This window comes from Peromyscus eremicus, chromosome 16_21 (assembly GCF_949786415.1).
Source record: "Peromyscus eremicus chromosome 16_21, PerEre_H2_v1, whole genome shotgun sequence".
NCBI classification, from domain to species: Eukaryota; Metazoa; Chordata; class Mammalia; order Rodentia; family Cricetidae; genus Peromyscus; species Peromyscus eremicus.
In genome coordinates, this window is record NC_081432.1 from 59624061 (window position 1) to 59643347 (window position 19287).

Consider the following 19287-nt stretch of genomic DNA (forward strand, 5'->3'; position numbering starts at 1 on the left):
GAATGTGTTAAAAACAGGGGAAATTGGAAGCTAGAGTGAGTCAAATCTTGACTTTGTCTGGACCACCTAAAAGTGCACCTCACAGAAACCTGCTTCTAAGTCATGTGTCAATCAATCCCACCTTAACTGGCCTTTCAGTTCTTCTCTGTATCTTCTTTTGCTCAATGTGGTATTTCTCCTGTTCTTCCTGTCTACAATGATTCTACAAAGCTCCACATCTACCTAGCCCAGCAGGACACCAGTACCAACTAAACAGCAGGCCCTTTCTCTCTCTAGCATCAGAGGACTTGCTGTGCCTTTCAGTAGACCTAGTTTTTCTCACCAGAGAACTAGAGTAAGATAACTAGGGACACCCCCACCCTTTTTAGGCTTATATTGGATAAAGAGTGGGGGAAGGCCTTTATCATCAAAAGGAAGAATTGAGGTGTAAATTATTTTCCTTTCTTAGATAGCTCAGAGGAACATCCTCTATGTCCTGAAAATCTGAAAGAAGGAAAATTAAGCAATTTTATTTTCTTTTCAGTATTTTAACTTTTTGTTTGTTTGTTTGTTTTTGGTTTTTTGAGACAGGGTTTCTCAGTAGCTTTGGAGCCTGTCCTGAAACTCGCTTTGTAGACCAGGCTGGCCTCGAACTTACAGAGATCCTCCTGGCTCTGCCTCTGAGTGCTGGGATTAAAGGTGAGCGCCACCACTGACCGGCTTTAACTTTTCTTATAAGGCAAATATGTCAAGCTTGTGAAAAAGAGCCATCTCCATAATTGTCCTATTAACTAGCTTATATTTATTGATCGTGAACAATTTATTTAATCCTTGCAACAACCTATTTTATAAAACAAGTTCTACTTATTCACTGACAAGTATACATTGTACCATTATTATGTGTTATTAAAAATCAGGGACCTGTGCTAGGAGCTGGGGGCATGAGAGTCAACAAAAATTGCAATCTTTCTTTTTTGAGACAGGGTCTCACTGTGTAGCTCTGACTATCCTGGAACTCACTGTGTAGACCAGGCTGTCCTGGAACTCGCAGAGATCCACCGTACCTCAACCTCCCTAGTGCTGGGATTAAAGGCATGAACCACCACATCTGGCAACAATGTTTCTGCCTTAATAGAATTTGCAATCCGGTCGGGGAGACTGCAACCGTAGAGCACTAAGACAGATGCTGCACAGAACCAGACAGATGCTGCACAGAACCAGACAGATGCTGCACAGAACCAGACAGATGCTGCACAGGGGAGGTCAACGTCATTTCCACAGTGAATGAAGTTTGAAATAAGCTCTTAACAAAGCATTTTTACCAGGTAGCCAAAGAGTAGGCAGATGGGTGGTGCCAAGTTCAGGACAGGAAGATTGGCAGGTGAAAGGGAAGGTCAATTCTGTTCCAGGTCTGGGGCTCCCAGAGCCGGAGTCCATTACCATTTCTATCTGTCCTGACGGGCCTAGCCCCAATCACAAAAGCTGAAAATCCACGGCTGGCAAGCAGAAAAAAAAAAACTAGAAAAAATGGTGAGGTGTGTGATTTACCAAGAGAAACTAACAGGTGACTTTGAAGACCAGATTCTGCCCTACAGCTGCCGGAGGATCTCCCCTGGACATTTAGAACAAAACGCCTGCTTCACACAAAGGCGCATGTCCTTAGACCCAATCCCGACTGCTGACAGAACCAGAAGCAATCGGAGTAACCACGAGAAACCCGCACGGCGGCTGCGTACGCCCCGCTCCGGAAGCGGAAGTACACGCGAGGTCAGGTGTGTTCCCAAGATGGCGGCCCTCAGGGCTCTGGTGTCCGGCTGCGGGCGGCAGCTCCAAGGGTTCCTGGCAGGCCCCGCCGCGACCGGCTGGTTATGGCTTCCGGCTCGTGGGTTGAGAGAAGGTGAGTCTCGGGACCCAGCGACCTCTAGAACTTGAGAACAGCCATAAAACAGACTTCGGCGAACCCCGGGGTGCCGCTTCCGCTGCACGATTCTGGGACGTCGGAGGTGCGGTCCTCCGCGGGACGCTTAAAAGCCCTTTCAGACCCTGGCGCTGTTGCTTCACTTCCCGCTTCTTAGTGTCTTCCGGAAGTTAAGGACGATTGAGAGAAAGGCCTGGTCGTTTAGAGATCAAAGACGAGTATCTCAGAGTTCAGAAAAGCTATGAAGGGCTGAATGCCAATTCTCTCACCTTGATTAAAGCATGCCCCAAAGCGTCTCTTTCCATTCTCTCTTCTGAAAATGTGATTAGGTGGTGGCTTTTTTTTTTGGTCTAGGCTACTAATCTGAGAGGCAGCCAAGGTGCAAAGGCAGACGAACAACTAAGAAGCAAGTGGTTAATGTTAGTTCTGCATTTCACTAATATTAAATCTAGAAAAGTAACCCGATTCTAGCATCAACTGAAAGGTTACCGAAGGCCAAATGCTGTGAGTCAAGCTGTGAAAGGGTTGTAAAAGGAGAAAGCCTCTCTGTGAAGCTTGGGTTCTGATGAGATGTGTATACATCCATCTGCACGAGAAAGTACAGGAAGATTCTGTTACCGGAAATAACAAAGGCAGTTGGAAGTTCTCATAAAGAAGATGCCTCTTGAGCAGGCTCCTAAAGGGATGTAGTCTGCCGTGTTCTGTGGGAAGCAGGAATGGATGAGTGATGTGCTGGAGAAATGATGGAGTAAGGGGCTTGTTTTTAAAATTCCAGCAGTGTTGGCCAGGCAGTGAATATCGGTCCAAGTTGAGAAGTAACCAACTGGAAAGAGTAATCAGTTTGTTGGAGGGGGAAAAAGAAAAAAGCAAAAAAGAGCCACAGAATCAAAGAAGAGGCCTCAGCCTCACCAGTTATGTGATTAATAGGCATAAACCATTATGCACAACTTAGAAGAGGTCTCTTTAGTTTCAAACAGTAATTTCATTAAGAGTGGCAGATAAGGGCCTGGTGGTGATATCGAAAACCTTAATCCCAGCACTCGGGAGGCAGAGGGAGGCAGATCTCTGAGTTCAAGTCCAGCCTGGTCTACAGAGAGAGTTTCCAGACAGCCAGAATTACACAGAGAAACCCTGTCTCGGAAAAACAAGAAACAAAAAACCAACTTTTTTTTATTTTTGAGAGAGTCTCACTATACTGTCTTAGCTGACCTGGAACTTGTTGTGTAGAGCAGGCTGCCCTTAAACTCACGGAAATCCACCTGCCTCTGTCTCCTGAGTGTGGACTTGGAGACATGTGCCGCCATACAGTTCTTTACTGTGTGTGATTTTTTTTTTTTACTACAGTTATGTAGTTTTATCTTTGAAAAGATAAAAAGAAATCAAGAGGGTGTCTTGTATGATTTGTAGTTTGTATGTTATGTTGGGGGTTTTTGTTTTTTTTGTTTTTTTTTTTTTTTTTGGATAGGTAGTTTCTTGTATGATTAATTTTAAAATATTTGAAATTTTTGAGATTTCACATAAGAAACTTGTTGTTTTAGACAAAGTTTTGCTAATTAGCCTTGGATGGCCTTTAACTTTCTAGGTAGACCATGCTGGCCTTGAACATCTGTTAGTCTCCTTGCCTCTGCCTCCCAAGGACTGGTATTACAGTCATGCACCACCACACCCAGCAAGAATTATTTTTAACTGGAGAGTCTGTGGATGATGAATTAAATAACCAATGTTTGGTCCTCTCTACAAATACCTGGTTGGTAACTCTCCTGTCTATTTGCCACTGTTTAGACAGCCTGCTCTCTAGGCGAAAAATTCAGTTGATGTGCTTTTATGTGAAAGCCCTGTCATGTTTTATAGTCTTTGGAATCACCCATCTCTAAACCTTTAAGTGAACCTGGGATATTCTGCCTTTTGGTACGGCATATACAGCTGATTTTCATTGGTCTAGTTAGCATCCTTGACATGCAAATATCATTGTACATGTAAAATTTAAAGTTGTGGCAAACAAGATGATTCTCCTGCTGAAAATATTCAAGCATTGCTTTTCAAAGATAAAGCCACATAACTGTAGCAAGAATTCATGAGGCTTAGAATCCAGAAGAGACTCCTGAGGACCGAGTACCAGCATCATTGCTATAAACTTTCAGTCTAAGCCTTTAGTTTCTCAGTGTGGTCATCCTTTCCCTTTCTCCCACCCCCAAAACATTAGCAATGTCTAGAAATCTTTTTGGTTGTCATGACTAGTACCAGCCTCTGGTGAGTGGCTAGGAATACCTTTAAATGTCCTACAACACACAGGGCAGCTCCACGACAAAGAACCAGCTGGCCCAGAATGTCAGTAGTGCTGATGCTGAGACAGCCTGGTCTAAAGTTTGACATGGGGTGGGGGTGGGGTGGACAGGCAGAGGCAGGTGGGTCTCTTTGAATTCTTTTTTTGTTTGTTTGTTTTGGTTTTTTTGTTTTTGTTTTTTGTTTTTTCGAGACAGGGTTTCTCTGTGTAGTTTTGGTGCCTGTCCTGGATCTCACTCTGAGGACCAGGCTGGCCTTGAACTCACAGAGATCCGCCTGGCTCTGCCTCCCGAGTGCTGGGATTAAAGGCGTGCGCTACCACCGCCCTGCTCTCTGTGAATTCTAAGGTCAGCCTGGTCTACTTCGAGAGTTCCAGGCCAGGTGGAGCTACATATTGAAACCTTGTCTCTGAAATTCTCTCTCTGTGTGTGTGTGTGTGTGTGTGTGTGTGTGTGTGTGTGTGTGTGTGTGAGAGAGAGAGAGGGGGGGGGGGAGAGGGAGAGAGGGAGAGGGAGAGGGAGATGATGGCAGGTATATACAAGCCCAAAGTGAGAGTGAGTGGGTTAAGGAAAAAGCAAGACTGGAGGGGACAAATGAGGAAACTAGTTTACTAATACTAAGTGCTTTCTTCCAGGAATATGCTAGAGTTTCCATAAAACGTCTCCTCAGTCTTCCCTAAAGGTAGATATTAGCCGTCTTTATTTTGATGGCTGGGGGAATCCAGTTCTAGAGATTCAGTATCTGACCTGACGTCAGCTATAAGTGGTATAGTTGAAAGCAGAGGCAATGCTCTTTCGTCTCCAGTGTCACACAGCCCTGGCACTCCATGGCAGGTCCCCTCTTTTGACCTCTCCCTTCCTGAAAGGGTCTTACCAGTTAACTTGCCAAAGACCGTCCAGTGATTTCATCAATGACACTGTCAGATTTAGCAAGGATGGTGTTAGAAACTTCCTGCCTGACCACCCTTGTGAAGGAGATGCCTTGGTGACAAGAAGCCGTGAGCACGTGAATTAACAGCCGTGACCTTGAGGCAGAATATATTGAAATGATGCAAGGCCAGAGGGAATTTGTCTCTTTCGGAAGCTAAGAGAGGCCATCTGATACGTGAGCCGTTCTGTAGCAGAGAGCTTTGAGAGGAAGTTGGGCTTTTTAAGATTTAGTGCCCTGCTAACGGGGAAAGTTGGTAAGCAGCACTGAGGCTCTGAAGCCCAGGACAGAGGGACATTCCATCCAGAATTCCAAGGAAGAGAACCCAGAGGCAGCTGGAGACCCAGAACCTTGAGTGATGAAAGGTGAACTGAAGGAGATGGTGCTTGAGACGCGGGCAGCGGCTGGAAGCACGAGCACTCCGTTGTGCCTCTGGAGCAGAGGGCTGCCTCCATCTTAGTTTGCACGGCTCTGTGAGTCCTTGGCTTCTGGCTGCTCACCGCTGCAGCCCTGCAGCCTCCACCTTCCCTCACCGTCTCCTTTACTAAACAGCGGAGTCTGTCAGCCCCAGTGCGCTGTGTCTGCCTGTGTTCACGTGTCCATCAGGGCTTCTGCGCCCATTACGGTCTCACCACATGGCTGCTTGCTCCAGGCTGTTGTAATTCAGTTATCTTGGACGCCACCCTAGGAGTATTTCCTGAAGTACTCAGAGGACCTCTTTATGAGACATGGGCTTTATTACGGTGAAGTTCCCATACTTGCTTTCCTTCCCTCCTCCAGGGCAAAGACTGTGCCTTCCTCTTCTGCTGTTCCTCTGCCCAGGAGGGAGAGCGAGGCTGCTGCCCGCTTCCTGATTCTCAGTGAACGTACTGCCTCACTTGAGAAGATCATTCCATGTGTGTGAGGGTGCCTGTCTTGAGAGGTTGCAGCCTTAGTTCTCCTTAGAAAGCAGGGTCATGTCTGGTGGTGACTTCACGCTGACATAGCCTAAGTAAGTTTTCTATTGGTGCCTGAACCTTAGTCCAGCTTTTTTACCCACCTTTCTCTTGAATGGAGAGGGGGCCTGGGACAAATGGATCTCAGGTTTTGTTTGGGTTTGCCGTGTTTTTCTATGCACACTGAAAGTCAATACTCTTTTTGATTCCTATCTCCTCTTTCCAAACGGCTTAAATCTGCTGAGGGCCTCTCCGGCCGCAGCCGGCCTTCTTCCCCTGCACTGACCCCCTGCCCTGACCAGTCTGTGTCTCCTGTGAGTTCCTTGGGTCCTTCCTCTGGTTTGACAGATTGTCTCTCTTAGATAAGCATCTGCCTATTGTTTTACCCACAGCTTCTAGAACGACACTCACTGGCTCGAGGTTGCTGTGGGAGAGCTTGTGAACAGTGGAGCTTGCCATGGGCTTTGATCTCTTTTCCAGGGGCCAGTGGGATGACTTCAGGGTTTGGGGCTTTGCCGAGAGTGATGTGTGTTTTGTTAGACTTGTTTACCTCATGGTTAGGGCCCAAGAGCCTGGACCAAGAAGGAAACCACATGTTTATGCTCTTTGTGTTTCAGGCCATTGTCCTGGTACTGACTCCGTGGTAGAGAGTGTGTCTGCTTTTGTTTCCTGCCACTTCTCAGAAACTGACCCCCACCTGTTGCTGCCCCCACTTGGCTACCCTCTGGCCCTCCCCAGTGTGTTTGTGTAGTAGCAAGCTTTCTAGGGTAGCTGGGGTCTCCCGGGCTGGAGACCTGCCCTCCTGCTCTTCCTGGTCCCCTGTGTGGGCCATTCTGCAGTGGACACCGTGGTGGCCTTCCCTCTGCAGCTGTGCTGGCTTCTAGGCCGACAACCAGGTTGAGTCTCACCCACATCCCGTTCATGGGTTGGTCTCCGTTCTGGACAAGTGGAACCGTGTGTGAGGTGACGCAGTTTCTTCTACACGAGGAACCTAGTTTGTTCTGATTAGTGGCTGCAGTGTTCTCCGAAGAAAGCCTCTGGGTTTTTCTGGTCATTGCCTCACTGTGTGCGTCTGGAGTTGGACAGAGAGGGCTCTCAGCTTGGTTGTTTTGGAGTAATGATTCTTTATGAATGGTTTGCCCAGAAAACAAGTGAGGACTCATTCCAGGCAGCCTGTGTTCAATTAGGTGTCGGTCACAGAGCTCAGTGGTCACAGATGCTGACATGGGCTCTGGTTGGGTTAGCATTCCTTTTTTTCCTTAGGCCCTTCTCTTTTTATTGTTTATATTATGTTTTTGCAGAAGCAGTATATGTTTATTTTAGAAAATATGGTACGCAAAAAAAAACAGAAGAAGAAGAAGAAAGAAAGGAAAGAAACACAAGTATACCCCCTTCCACCTCTGAGGAAAAGCCAGGTCTCTAACACATACCCTGTAGCTGACTGTGAGCCTCCTGAAACCCATGGCCAATTGTGTATTTGCAGGTTGATATTTTTCTCAGGGAGAGATCTTCAGCTCCCACTGAATTCTCGAAGTCAGGGACCTTAGGTGCTTTTCTAATCTGTATTACTTCTTGCGTTAGCCAGAGCTAAGTAAAACTGAACTGGGGTAGCCAGACCACTGTTTAAATGGGCTTTCAGTATCCGCAGAGACAGTGTGCAGACTCTGTGGACTCAAGCTCCCTGTTGTAGCAGTTAAAAGGAGACGGTGATGACTATTTCACTCCTTAAACATAGCATTTATTGAGCACTTGCTGTGTTCCAGCTCCTTGCTATTGCGGCTCTCTCTAAACAGTCAGGAGCACGGGAGCCTCTCCGAGACCAGTTGCTGTGTGTGAGCTGGTGGCGGCTTCAGGTGCCATCGGCCTCGTCCTCGTCGTCGTTCAGTGTCCTAGTTAGGTGACAGATGTGTGCAGCTCATGGGCTCGCCTCCACTTCTCTCCTGTCCATCTCAAGCATCAGTAGGTCCTGGGTTGCCCTCAGTGTAGACTACCAGTGTTCCCTAAAGCCCTGCTGCACCTGATGTCTCCAGGCTCCTGATTGCTACTGCTTCCGTCCCTTTCTCTGGTGATAACTGAACAAGCCTTCAGGGAGATGAAGAGGGATGGAGCAGAGACTGTTTCCCTCACGGCCAGTGCCATGCAGTCTTGACACGGGAGTCTCGGGATACGTTTTGGGATTGGATTTGTCTCATTGAAAAGCCACCGCCGCCGGAACACAGACAGTGCTGTGTTTTAGATCGCAAATCCTTCACAGTCAGGAACCACTTTGGTCGGATTCCCTCTGTGAAGGGACACGTGTAAGAGGTACCTCTGATCCCTTCGGGCCTGCTGCTCTGAAAGCTTTTGGATATTTTTGCCACACAGGACAGGATCTGGTCCCTCTGCTTAAAGTCTTTGAAACAGAGTCTTACTTTATTTTATAGCCCAGGCTGGCCTCAAACTCATGGCAGTTTTCCTGCCATAGCTATTCAGTTTGCCAGTTCTTCTAGACAGAATCAAGATGAGTCTCAGCTTCAAAAGGCAAAAACCCAGCATGGAGCCCCTTAATCCCAGAGAGATGCTGCAGCCTGAACACCTCAGGCTAGCCCACAGCCAGCCTCAAGGGCATGCAGCCTTGGCCCTTGGGGGTGACCCTTGCCCGCTTTCTGTCCCAGGCAGGGACCGTGAGAGAGTGCAGACTGAAGGCTCCTCTCCTCTGCCTATGTAGAACTTGAGCTGTTATTTGAAACTCCCTGTTCCTTATTAAATGGCTGACCTAATTTTTCCCTTTATCTCTAGTGGTGGAGATCCAAGAAGGGAAGACAACTGTAGTAAGTATCGCTGCTGCGCTGGCCACTCACGACCTCCTCAACGCTCGCTCGGAGCCGCCTGGCTGCTCCTCTGAGGGAGGGAGAGAGGCCCAGTCTGGACTCCTGGCTCCGGGATCTGCTCCCTCTGAGACCATAAATCCTCAAGTCTACTATTTTTCGGGCTGTGTGCCGTAGTGTGGTTAATCAGGAACAGTCACTGTGCCTGTACTGAGGTATCTGTTACTTGATTAAAGTGACCTTTTGTATGACAAAGTCCCAGAGGCTTTTGCTAATATGTTCTCTGGCAGGTGATAAATCATTTTCCCAAAGGGGAAACTAAGGCAGCCTTGCAGGCCTACAGAACCAGAGTTAGTTGGCCCAGAGCCAGGGCCTGGACATCTGATCCTTACTTTCTGTCTGTAAAGAGCTTAAGTGATGCGTTAAGAGATGATAGTCCCTAGGCCCTAACCACACTAGCTGGCACCCTGGCTTGTCTCCTGGTAAGAAAACTGGAACGATTCTTCCACCCATGCCCCCCTTTCCCTCACTGGGCCCATCTTGCCTCCCTTGGGGAGTCAGTCATGGGGCCTAGATTATCCCATAATCCTTAAAAGACAACCTTGTTTTCACATGGTCTTCTATGCCTCCGAGGAATTCTCAGCCACCTTGCAGAGCTCCCAGAAGGCTCAGGAACTTCCATGTCAACCAGGGGCTTAACCCCTTTGGCAGTCAGCCAAGTATAGGCCTCCGCAAGGCAGTCTTATCCCCAGGAGAAATCCAATCATTCTTCTCCCAGAATACCTCCTTGTCCTTTCCACTGGTTAGCTTCTACCTAATTCTTACTTTTTAGGGTACTCCATCCCCTTTGGGCATCTCTCCAGTTTTCTGATTAAAACCTAAAACAATCTGGGCATGATTGTGCATATCTGTAATCCCAGTACTTGAAGAATCAGGAGTTCAAGGCCATCGTCAGCTATACAGTGAGCAAGCCTGGGCTACACAAGACCCTGTCTCAAATGACAAAAGAATTTACCCTATAAACTCTGTGCTGGAGAAAAGGGTGACATCAAACTTTTTTTTTTTTTGAGACAAGGTTTCTCTGTGTAATCCTGACCGTCCTGAAACTCACTTTGTAGACCAGGCTGGCCTTAAACTCACAGAAATCTGCCTTCGTCTGCCTCCCGAGTGCTAGAAGGCATGCACCATAGCCAGCCTGACATCAGACTTGTTTTTTTTTTTTTAAACGCTTATTTTTTTTTTTAAGATTTATTTATTTATTATGTATACAGAAGAGGGCGCCAGATCTCATTACAAATGGTTGTGAGCCACCATGTGGTTGCTGGGAATTGAACTCAGGACCTCTGGAAGAGCAGTCAGTGCTCTTAACCTCTGAGCCATCTCTCCAGCCCAACATCAGACTTTTGAAGTGGCATCTTGCTTCCACTTTTCTGGGTACAGAGTGCTCAGTGCTAATGCTGCTGTTGTCCTTGGTTCAGCCTTTTTTCTAGCTCATCAGAATGCCCATTATTCTTCTGTTGGCTGTTTCCACTTTCCCTTGAAGACTGTGGCAGACCATGCCTGGCTGTCATCTGCCACTTCAGACTTCAGAACCAGCTAGTTCACCACCAATAGCAGCATCTCTAAGAGAAGCTAATGTGTTAGATATTCAGAGTCACAGGCTTGCTTCCCAGCCGATGATGCTGTCACAGCTGACTTTTAAGTGTAAAGAGGGTTTTTCATGGGAGGCATGGATCTGCTGTTTATAGAGGGAACGTGGAGACACTGCAGCTCTGTCAGGTGCTGCTGTGACTGACTGTGGGTGTATGTTCTCCAAAATCACATCTGACGCCCGCCGCACTAAGTTGTGGGAGTTAGAGGAACTGGTACGTGTGAACCATTCTTAGCACAGAACCAGCCAAATAACAGTGAGCCAATGAATGTTGGCTCTCTCCTGGGGCCCTGGGGGCCTCCCATGCACCTGCAGATTTTCTCTGGCCCTCAGCTTCTCTCTGACGTGTTTGGGGTTGCCATGGTAGAAGTGGGGGTTGGGTAGTGGTGCCTGACATAACTGAGCAGAACTTGTAGCCTTTCCCAGTCCAGGCAACAGGGTTACTTTTGTTCCTGTGCCTCTCAAATCCATCCCAGCCATGCTCTTAGGCTCAGTCTCAGCGAGGCCTGCTAAGCTCCCTCTGCAATTGGAGCTGACTCCCAGATCATTGCTTTAGTACACTTATCCATTCCAAGGCTGGGTCACAGGGTACAGCCATGATGGGAAGGTCATGTCACACATGGCCTCTGCAGGGTATTTGAAAGGTGTTATTCAAAATGACAGAAGGAAAGCAAGCTGTAATCCCAGAACTCAGGCAGCAAAGGCAAGAGGTTCACTGCAAGTGTGAGGCAGCCTGGTCCCTAGAACACAGTCCAAGCCAGCTAAGTCTGCCGCGTGGACCCTGGTTTGATTTAGAGGAGGGCCTGTATTGTGTTCATCAGCCCGTGTTTTCTGTGCGTTTGCAGAGGGATCCAGCAGCAGACACCCGCTTGTCTGGCTATTCCCAGGGTTTCTGAGCTGCAGCACCGGCTGGAACTCTGTTGTGAGGGCTCCCCTGTGCATCCTTATTAGATGCCCATCATGCCCCTTCCCCCAGTTGTCCAATCAGAAATGTCCCCAGACATGGCCAGATGGGGAAAACATCCCTCTGGTTGGAACCTGCTAGCATAGATATGGCTCTGTTCTATAAAGCTGGAAATAGTGCTGTCTGCAGATAAAGTGTAGAGTGGGTGGAAGCTATGGATAGCGCATCTCTATGCCATTTGGAACTTCTTTACGTGTGTGTCTAGTTGTCTGAATGTGTACATATGCATGCAGGTACCCTTGGAAGCCAGGAGAGGGCATCAGATTCCCCTGGAAACGGAAGCCCAGTCCTCTACGAGAGCAGCCGTACTCCTAGCTGCTGGGCCATCTCTCCAGCCCCATTGGGAACTTTTAACATGTGCACGTGTAACCCTTTCCAGAGTCAGGGAGGAAGCCTAGGGTTCAGGTATTTTATTGTGGTTTGCTCAATTGATATGGCAAACCCCTCTAGTTCAGCAGTTCTCAAACTGTGGGTCACAATCCCCAGAGACCATGGGGAAAACACATATTTATATTCATAGCAGTAGCAAAATGAGTTATGAAGTAACAACGAAAATCATTTTCTGGTTGGGAGTCACCACAACATGAAGAACTGTATTAAAGGGTCTCAGTGTTAGGAAGGGTGAGAACTACTACTCTAGTTACCAAATTGTATGTCAGTCTGATGTCATCATTGTTGTTTGTCTAGTTTTTGAGGCAAGAGTCTTACATATAACCCCTGCTGGCCTAGAACTTAAAACTGCGTAGCCCAGGCTAGCCTTGAACTTCTAGTTTTCCTGCCTCTGCCACCCACTGCTGGGATTACAGGATGCAGCACTGGTCTGTTTGCCAAACCACTTGCCTGTGGCCAAGGACCAGCACATAGCAGCTACAGAAAATCTCCATCATACAAGCAGACCTGTTAATTGCTGCCATGAGACCCCCAGAAGTAAGCTTTGGCTGGCGTTCATGCAGGGTATGGTCACAGTTAAAGACCTGCATGTCTGACCCAGACTCTCACACTGGCTTTTTTTCCCCTCCTCCTTAGATTGAAGGCCGAATCACAGAAACTCCCAAGGCAACTCCAAATCCCCCTAACCCCTCAGGCCAATGCCCCATCTGCCGCTGGAACCTGAAGCACAAATATAACTATGAGGTGAGTGTGAGTGTAAAAACCGTCACCCTGTGTCCACTGGGGCCAGAGTCCTCTTACCTTGAGCATTGTCCTCCTCGTGTAGTGACAGCTGCATCTCACATGGCCACCAAAGACAGCGGAGCCTGGTCCAGTGGCTGTCAACCCTGACTGTGTGTTACATGCTAAGGAGCTTCGAGAAGACTGGGCTGAGGGTTGGAGAAAAAGCTCAGTGGTTAAGAGCACTGGCTGCTCTTCTAGAGGGGTTCAGCTCCCAGCACCCACATGGTGGGTGAAAGCTATATATATCAAGTCCCAGAGGATCCAGCACCTTCTTCTGGCCTTCACAGGCACTGCATGCACATGGTTTGCATACATACATGCAGCCAAAATACCTATATGCATAAAATAATCTCAACAAAAATTTAAAGAAAAAAGTATGGGACTGGAGAGACAGCTCAGCCGTTAAGAGGATTTGCTGTTCTTGCAACGGACCTTAGTTCAGCTTCTCGCACCTACATAGTAGTTCACAACCACCCGTAACTCCAGTGCCCTCATGTCTCCAGAGGATATGGAGTAAGCATGCAGTGCATATATATATATACACACAGGCAAACCACTTATGCACATCAATTTTTTTTTTTTAAGGTAAATCATTGCTTCTACAACTCAGCCTCAAACAGACCCACTCAACTTGGGCATTTTTAAAGTTCTTACAGGCTGTGGAGCAGGAAGACACTGAGTTCATGACCTGGTACAGAAGGGCAGGAGTAGTTCTCACCGGGCTAGAATCGGGTCTGGATTTGACTCTCCTCCCCGCTAAGTAATGAGGTGGTTCACAGTGGGATCTGCAGACACGTTTTAGTCTCCACAGTGCAGCTCCAGACCACCCAATTGCTGTACCTTTTCCAGAGCAGCTGCTTCTGGGAAAGGAGATGATCTCGAACATAGCCAGCAGCAGGCAGCGTCAGTGTGGGGCCTGCTCCAGGAGGCCGGGGCCTGAGCAGTCACGGGCTTTTTTAACTCACTTTGTTTGTTTGGTTTTTCAAGACAGGGTTTCTCTGTGTAGCCCTGGCTGTCCTGGAACTCACTCTGTAGACCAGGCTGGCCTTGAACTCAGAGATCCTTTTGCCTCTGCCTCCTGAGTGCTGGGATTAAAGGTGTGTGCCACCACCGCCCAGCATCACTTAGTCTTTTTTTTTTTTTTTTTTTTCTTGGAGCAATGTGTGTATATGTGAAGGAACAGATACCACGGCATACACATGGAGATCAGCTTTCTCCTTCCTGCATGTGGATCCTGGGGCTCAATCTCAGATAGTCAGGCAAAGCAAATACCTTTACTGGCGGAGCCATCTTACTGGCCCTTAGATTTCTAATTAACCCCATGAAGTAGGGACTTTATCCTTGCTTTGCAGTGAGGGAATCTTGGGCATGGAGAAGTTAATAATCTTGCTGCAATCCTCCCGCACTAAGTATCAGCCGGCATCCAGATCCGAGAAGCCAGGCAGAGCCCATGTGCTACCTGCTACCCTGCAGAGAAGACAGGACCCAGCCTGGATACCACACTTGTTCTTCAGAGCGCTCACTGGGACAGGAGCACTCTGGGGGTTTCAGGTGATCCGGGCTCTGGGCCAGTTTGACCTGGGTGTTGTCCTGGTTCCCCTCTGAGGCACAGGTTGGCTAAGGGCAGAGATCCTGGTCAGATGATAAGTGCTGGAAGATCTGAACAGAGTGACCCAACTAATCTCCTGGGCTGGGAACCTTGGCTTTAGTCCACCCCCGGCATAGGGGCAGGGCAGGGCTCTGCCCTGGGTCCTCAAAAGAAGTGCCTAGAGTAGGGCAGAAGGCTGAGTCCAGCGCTTCCTGTCCCATGGATGTCAGTGAATAGCCAGGCGTGCTCGTAATCCCAGCTGCAGAGAGGGAGGCAAGCCCCGCACCTGCCCAGCCACTCAGGGCAGTGTCCCGCTGGCCATTTCCAGGAAATTGATTTGGCTGTTTTTCCAGGAGAAGAAATCTAATCCTCTCCAAGGAAAGGCTAAAGTTGTTTTTCCTTTTTCCTCTTTCCGCTTGGAGCACTGTTGGCCCAAGCTGTGAGCCGCTGGCTCGGCAGCCTGCAGTGAAGGGTGCTGAGGATTACGAGCCAGCAGCACCTTAGCTGTGGATTAGTCCAAGTCTGTTACCTGCTTCTGCAGAGTGCTGGGCTGGGAGTTTGGGGCCTGGGGTTCCCGGGAGCTGTCCAGTGATTAAAACAGTTGCAGTCATACAGCAAGGCAGCAGTTTAGTAAACGGACACAGGCTGGCGTTGGGCCCTGGTAGGGACAAGTGTTACTTAACCCTTTGAGCCATTTATGGTGGGGGAGAGAGTTCCTTACCAGTTTGTCCTTTTTGCTAGACTTAATCCCACACAGCTTGTTAGGTGTGTGACAGGAAGCCCAAGGACCCATTCCCATGTGGACTTATGAAATATGGACTGAACTTCACAGCCCGGTTCCTTCCTCTCAGCTCGGTGCCTGCCTAGCACCTGAGCAGAACAGCAGGTGGGGCAGCTGTTTGTATGCACTTCACGTGGGCCACCTAGCGTCTGCGGCTGAGGAGGAACAGGTGTTGCCTGTCATGGAAATGCTTTACATGTCCTATCCCAGCAGATGAGAATGACCAGTGACCATTGGACACTTTTTTTTCCGGTTGTTTGGTTGGTTTTTTTTATTTTTTGTTTGCTTTTGTGTTTTGTTTTGTTTTTGAGACAGGGTTTCTCTGTGTAACACCTCTGGCTATCCTAGAACTCGTTCTGTAGACCAGGCTGGCCTCAAACTCAGAGATCCACCTGCCTCCCGAGTGCTGGGATTAAAGACGTGTGCTGCAACTCCCTGGCAGACACCAGACTTTACTGCTAAGAAGGGCTGATGGTAAAATGCTTACTAGAGCATTTCTGGTCTCACCTAATGTGTCAGAAGATTTTTGGGGAGCTGCTGGGAGCCCTTTGCTTGGCAATGGGGAATAGAAAAGTCCTAATGAGTTGTTCTGCTGGGACCCCTGCAGAGCCCACAGTCCTGGTTCCCAGCATACAAGGAAACCCAGCTGACCTACATTCCAGTTTTTGGTTTTCACCAGGATGTGCTGCTACTCAGTCAGTTCATCCGGCCTCACGGAGGCATGCTGCCCCGGAGGGTCACAGGCTTGTGCAAGGAAGAACACCGAAAGATCGAGGAGTGTGTAAAGATGGCTCACCGAGCAGGTCAGAGTGCCCAGGGCTAAGAGGGGTGGTGGGACTGCAGGCCCCTCAGCCCAGCCAGCTGTCACAGCGGAGAGAGGCAATAAGAAGAATACTGATTGTCTGTCCCCCACCCCCACCGTGTCCCCCTGCTCCCCACTCCCATGGTCTTTACCCCTGGCCCTTTCAGAACTGTGGAGACAGACTGACTATATGTTCTTCCACTCAGGTTTGTTCCCAGATCACAGGCCACGGCTTCCAGAAGGGTCCTTACCAAAGAATAAACCCAAGCTCAACCGGTAAGGGAACATGAACACAATTGACCCAAGCACTCTAAGCCCGTGGATCTCACCGCATTCAGAGAGCTTGTCCCAGCTCTCACAGCAGTCCAGGAGAGCCGGCCCGGTCCATCTTTCCCACCGTGGCTGTACCGTATGCCATCTGCCACCTCCCTCCCTGGTCCATGTCTCCTCTTTTCTGTCCTTGAGGGCCTTGACACAGTTGGGCATTAGAATGTTTTCCTGTTGATGACATCACACCGCATTGCTGTGGGGATGTTGGAGCGCTGCTGCAGACCTGCAGTATCCCAGCTCTCTCCAGCACTGGGGTATTACAGGGCAGAGCAAGCCTTCGCTGTGGGGACTGTCTGGGTAGGACCACTGTACACGGCATTGCATCAAGGCAGCCTGCACAGAGGCTCCGTCACCACCACTGCTCCCTGGAGTCGTGCAGCTAACAGCCTTCACCACTTCCTTGGCATCCTGAGCTCTGCTGGGCTCTCAGGAGGAAGAGACGCAAGGCAGCCCTCCAGCAGCAGCAGGGCAGGCAGGCCCTCTGGAGTGAGAGCAGAGTCTCACCTAACACTCAGACAGCTCTCCTGTCACTGGCTCCCTCTCTGTGACGTCACCCTCACAGGCAGCTAGATCTGTAGTACCCCCTTGTTGAGAGAAGAGTTTGCAGTTCTTAAGCCCCCCAGCGGCTCCTCCCTCCTCCAGTGTGTCAGACTGCCTCTCCTGATAGTGAGGACGGCATGCTCTGCAGGGTGACTAAGGCAGAGCCAGACTCCGAAGTCCCCACAGGTCTTCGCAGAGATCCCTTCTGCAGGGTAACTGAGGCAGAGCCAGACTCCGAAGTCCCCACAGGTCTTCGCAGAGATCCCTACCAGAACCCAGGTGGATGCTGGGAGGCCAGGTTGCTAGGTGGAGAGTGTGGGGTGGGGTAACGTAGGCTTGCTTCTTTGTGCCTTGCCTCCCCATTCCTAGATGCTGAGCAGAGCTGGACTGGGCTCTCTGCTAGCAGCCCCAAGGAGCAGGGCATGCTCTGGTCTGTTTGGGGGTTGAGCCCACCCCCACCCTGGCTCTTTAGAGACAGCAGCAAGCCTGAGGACACAATCCATCCTGCCCTCGGGCCTTTGAAGCTAGGCCAGGCTCCCTCCCTTACATCCGGTGTCCTTTAGTGTGACACAGGATTGATGATGTGTGGGGGCTCTTGAGTTGCAAAAGGCCATCCCTGGGGGAGGGGACATCCTGGCTCAGGAGGTGCTGATCCCTGTACAAGGGATGCTGGGATTGCACCCAAGGGTCCCTGGTCTGCACTCAAGGCCCTGCTCGCTCCCTTGTGTCCTCAACACCCGGGTGCAACAGTATCTTCTCCAGCAGAGGAGATGGTCTCCCCTTTCCTGCTCTTCTCTGCATGGGGATACAGGCCAGTTCTTGCTCAGAAGAGGTAGAAAGGGAGTGATTTAGGAAAGCTTGAGTTCTGACTAGAGCTGAGGGGTTCACAGAGGGCTGACTGGGGGCCACCCAGCCTACCTGTCAGATGGCTGCTCCATATGGCACAGGCATCAGGCCCCAAGCTAGCTGGAGGGCAGCTCTTGAGAGTGGTCAGCTGGGGTCTTCTGAAGTCCTTGAGTCCTGGTGAGCACCCTGTCTCATGGGCCTGCACCCAGCCTCCCTCCCCCCTAGGACTGGGAGAAGCCAGTACAAGGGCCAGCTGGTGGTGAGGGAGCCTGTGCTGGACCAGCCTGTTGTCCTAGAACCACTGACCATAGAGACAGTAGTACCCCAGCCAACTGGGGACACCTTGCCTTCACCTCCTGAGCCCCGCACACACCAGGGCTGGACCTCCGGGAACTTCCCCTCTACATAAGGCTATCAGCCAAAGACCAAGGTCCAGAGGAGCACGGAGGAAAGGCATGCGTGAGTCAGCAACCCTGATTTCAGCCAAAGATTTCAGCCAAAAAAATAGATTTTAATTTCTGCCAGGAATACTAGTTTTTAAATTAAGAAGCTTTTACTTGAGGGTCTCTGGAGGCGGCCAGGGCAGGCCTCAACCTCTCATAGAACACGGGAGGACCCCTGGCCTTTGTGGCTGAACTTTGAGGATAAACGATGGGCCTTTCTGGTCAGGAGCCAGGTTTCATTATGAACAGAGTAAACCCCGGTCTCAGTGCTGTGACCCACTTTTCCAGGAACAATCTGGGCCCAGGCTATCCCCAAAGGAGGCCAGAGGACCATGGGTGGCCGCCATCTTTTCCTACCCTCTCCCACTTACAGGAACCTGCTGGCCTGGGACTGCACCCACTGTGTTCATCCCTTGCTTCCCATCGGGTCGGATGAGGGGCAGGGTCCTGCACCAGTGTGGTCCCCTGAGGCGTTTCCTGGAGGCTGGGGTGTCTAAAGCAGCCGAGTGGGGAAGGCTGCCGGGTTCCCCGCCAGTCTTTACCCTTCCCTGGGTCAGGCTGGAGAGCTGTTGTCCAAGCGTCCTCTTCCTCGGCCCTCTCCCTGAGTGTGGATGATCTTAGAAAGGTCAAGGGCGCGCCCTGGGCTGCCTGACCCTGGCCACACACTGTAACAGCGAGAGTCTGTCCATCCGTTTCCAGAACAGCAGTTTCTCCCAGGAAAATCCTTTTCCCTCTGAGAGGAAGACTGGGGGACGAGATGATGCAGCCGCTACAGCCTGGCCGGGGACAGTGCCCTGCTGTCCCTTTCCGGCATGCCAACCTCCTTGTGTTCCCTCTATACAGCTACCTGACTCGCTGGGCTCCCCGCTCTGTCAAGCCCATCTACAAAAAAGGCCACCGTTGGGACAAGGTGGGTATGGCCGTGGGGTCACCACTCCTGAAAGATAATGTCTGCTACTCCAAAAGGCCTTGGAAGCTGTTTCATTAATGGGAGCCGTGCTGTTGAAGAACCTTCCAGATGATGCACTTGCCCCTCCCACCAGAACCACTGCCCTCCACACACAGCATGGGGACTTCGGGACTGACTTCTGTTCCCTGGATCTGCCCGGCCACAGTGTTGGGAGCCAGGGCAGACAGGAGCTGGATCTCCTGCCCTGTGGTCTTCTGTCTGGCTTGGGCAGGAGTCTGACCCAAAGAAATGTAATAAAGCAGGCTCCCGGCTTCCCTGTGTGGTCACTGCTTGGAAGTGTGCGGCCCGAGCTGGCCTCCAGCGTTTGCCAAGTGTGAAGGTGTTCATCTGAATGGGCCCTGCCTGCCTGG

General features: G+C 50.0%; 1 protein-coding gene across 2 annotated transcripts; it reads left to right on the forward strand.

The window, feature by feature from the left end:
- Positions 1-1732: 1732 nt before the first annotated feature.
- Positions 1733-19188, forward strand: Mrps18a (mitochondrial ribosomal protein S18A). 2 transcript variants are annotated; one of them, XM_059243946.1, is made up of 6 exons: positions 1733-1876; positions 8821-8852; positions 12491-12598; positions 15686-15809; positions 16015-16084; positions 18811-19188. In XM_059243946.1, the coding sequence occupies exons 1-6, from the start codon at positions 1765-1767 to the stop codon at positions 18953-18955; spliced, it is 591 nt and encodes a 196-aa protein (XP_059099929.1). In that variant the 5' UTR covers positions 1733-1764; the 3' UTR covers positions 18956-19188. The 2 variants fall into 2 exon arrangements, with proteins under 2 accessions (XP_059099929.1, XP_059099930.1); XM_059243947.1 differs by lacking the exon at positions 1733-1876 and adding an exon at positions 2524-2645.
- The last annotated feature ends 99 nt before the right edge of the window (positions 19189-19287 follow it).

What these genes read in the sequence shown, in the direction of transcription:
- Mrps18a (XM_059243946.1), top strand. Translation starts at nt 1,765, where the DNA reads ATGGCGGCCCTCAGGGCTCTGGTGTCCGGCTGCGGGCGGCAGCTCCAA. An exon ending in AAGAAGGGAAGACAACTGTA is followed by an intron (nt 8,853 to 12,490) that starts GTAAGTATCGCT and finishes CCTCCTCCTTAG; the next exon opens with ATTGAAGGCCGAATCACAGA. An exon ending in AGCACAAATATAACTATGAG is followed by an intron (nt 12,599 to 15,685) that starts GTGAGTGTGAGT and finishes GGTTTTCACCAG; the next exon opens with GATGTGCTGCTACTCAGTCA.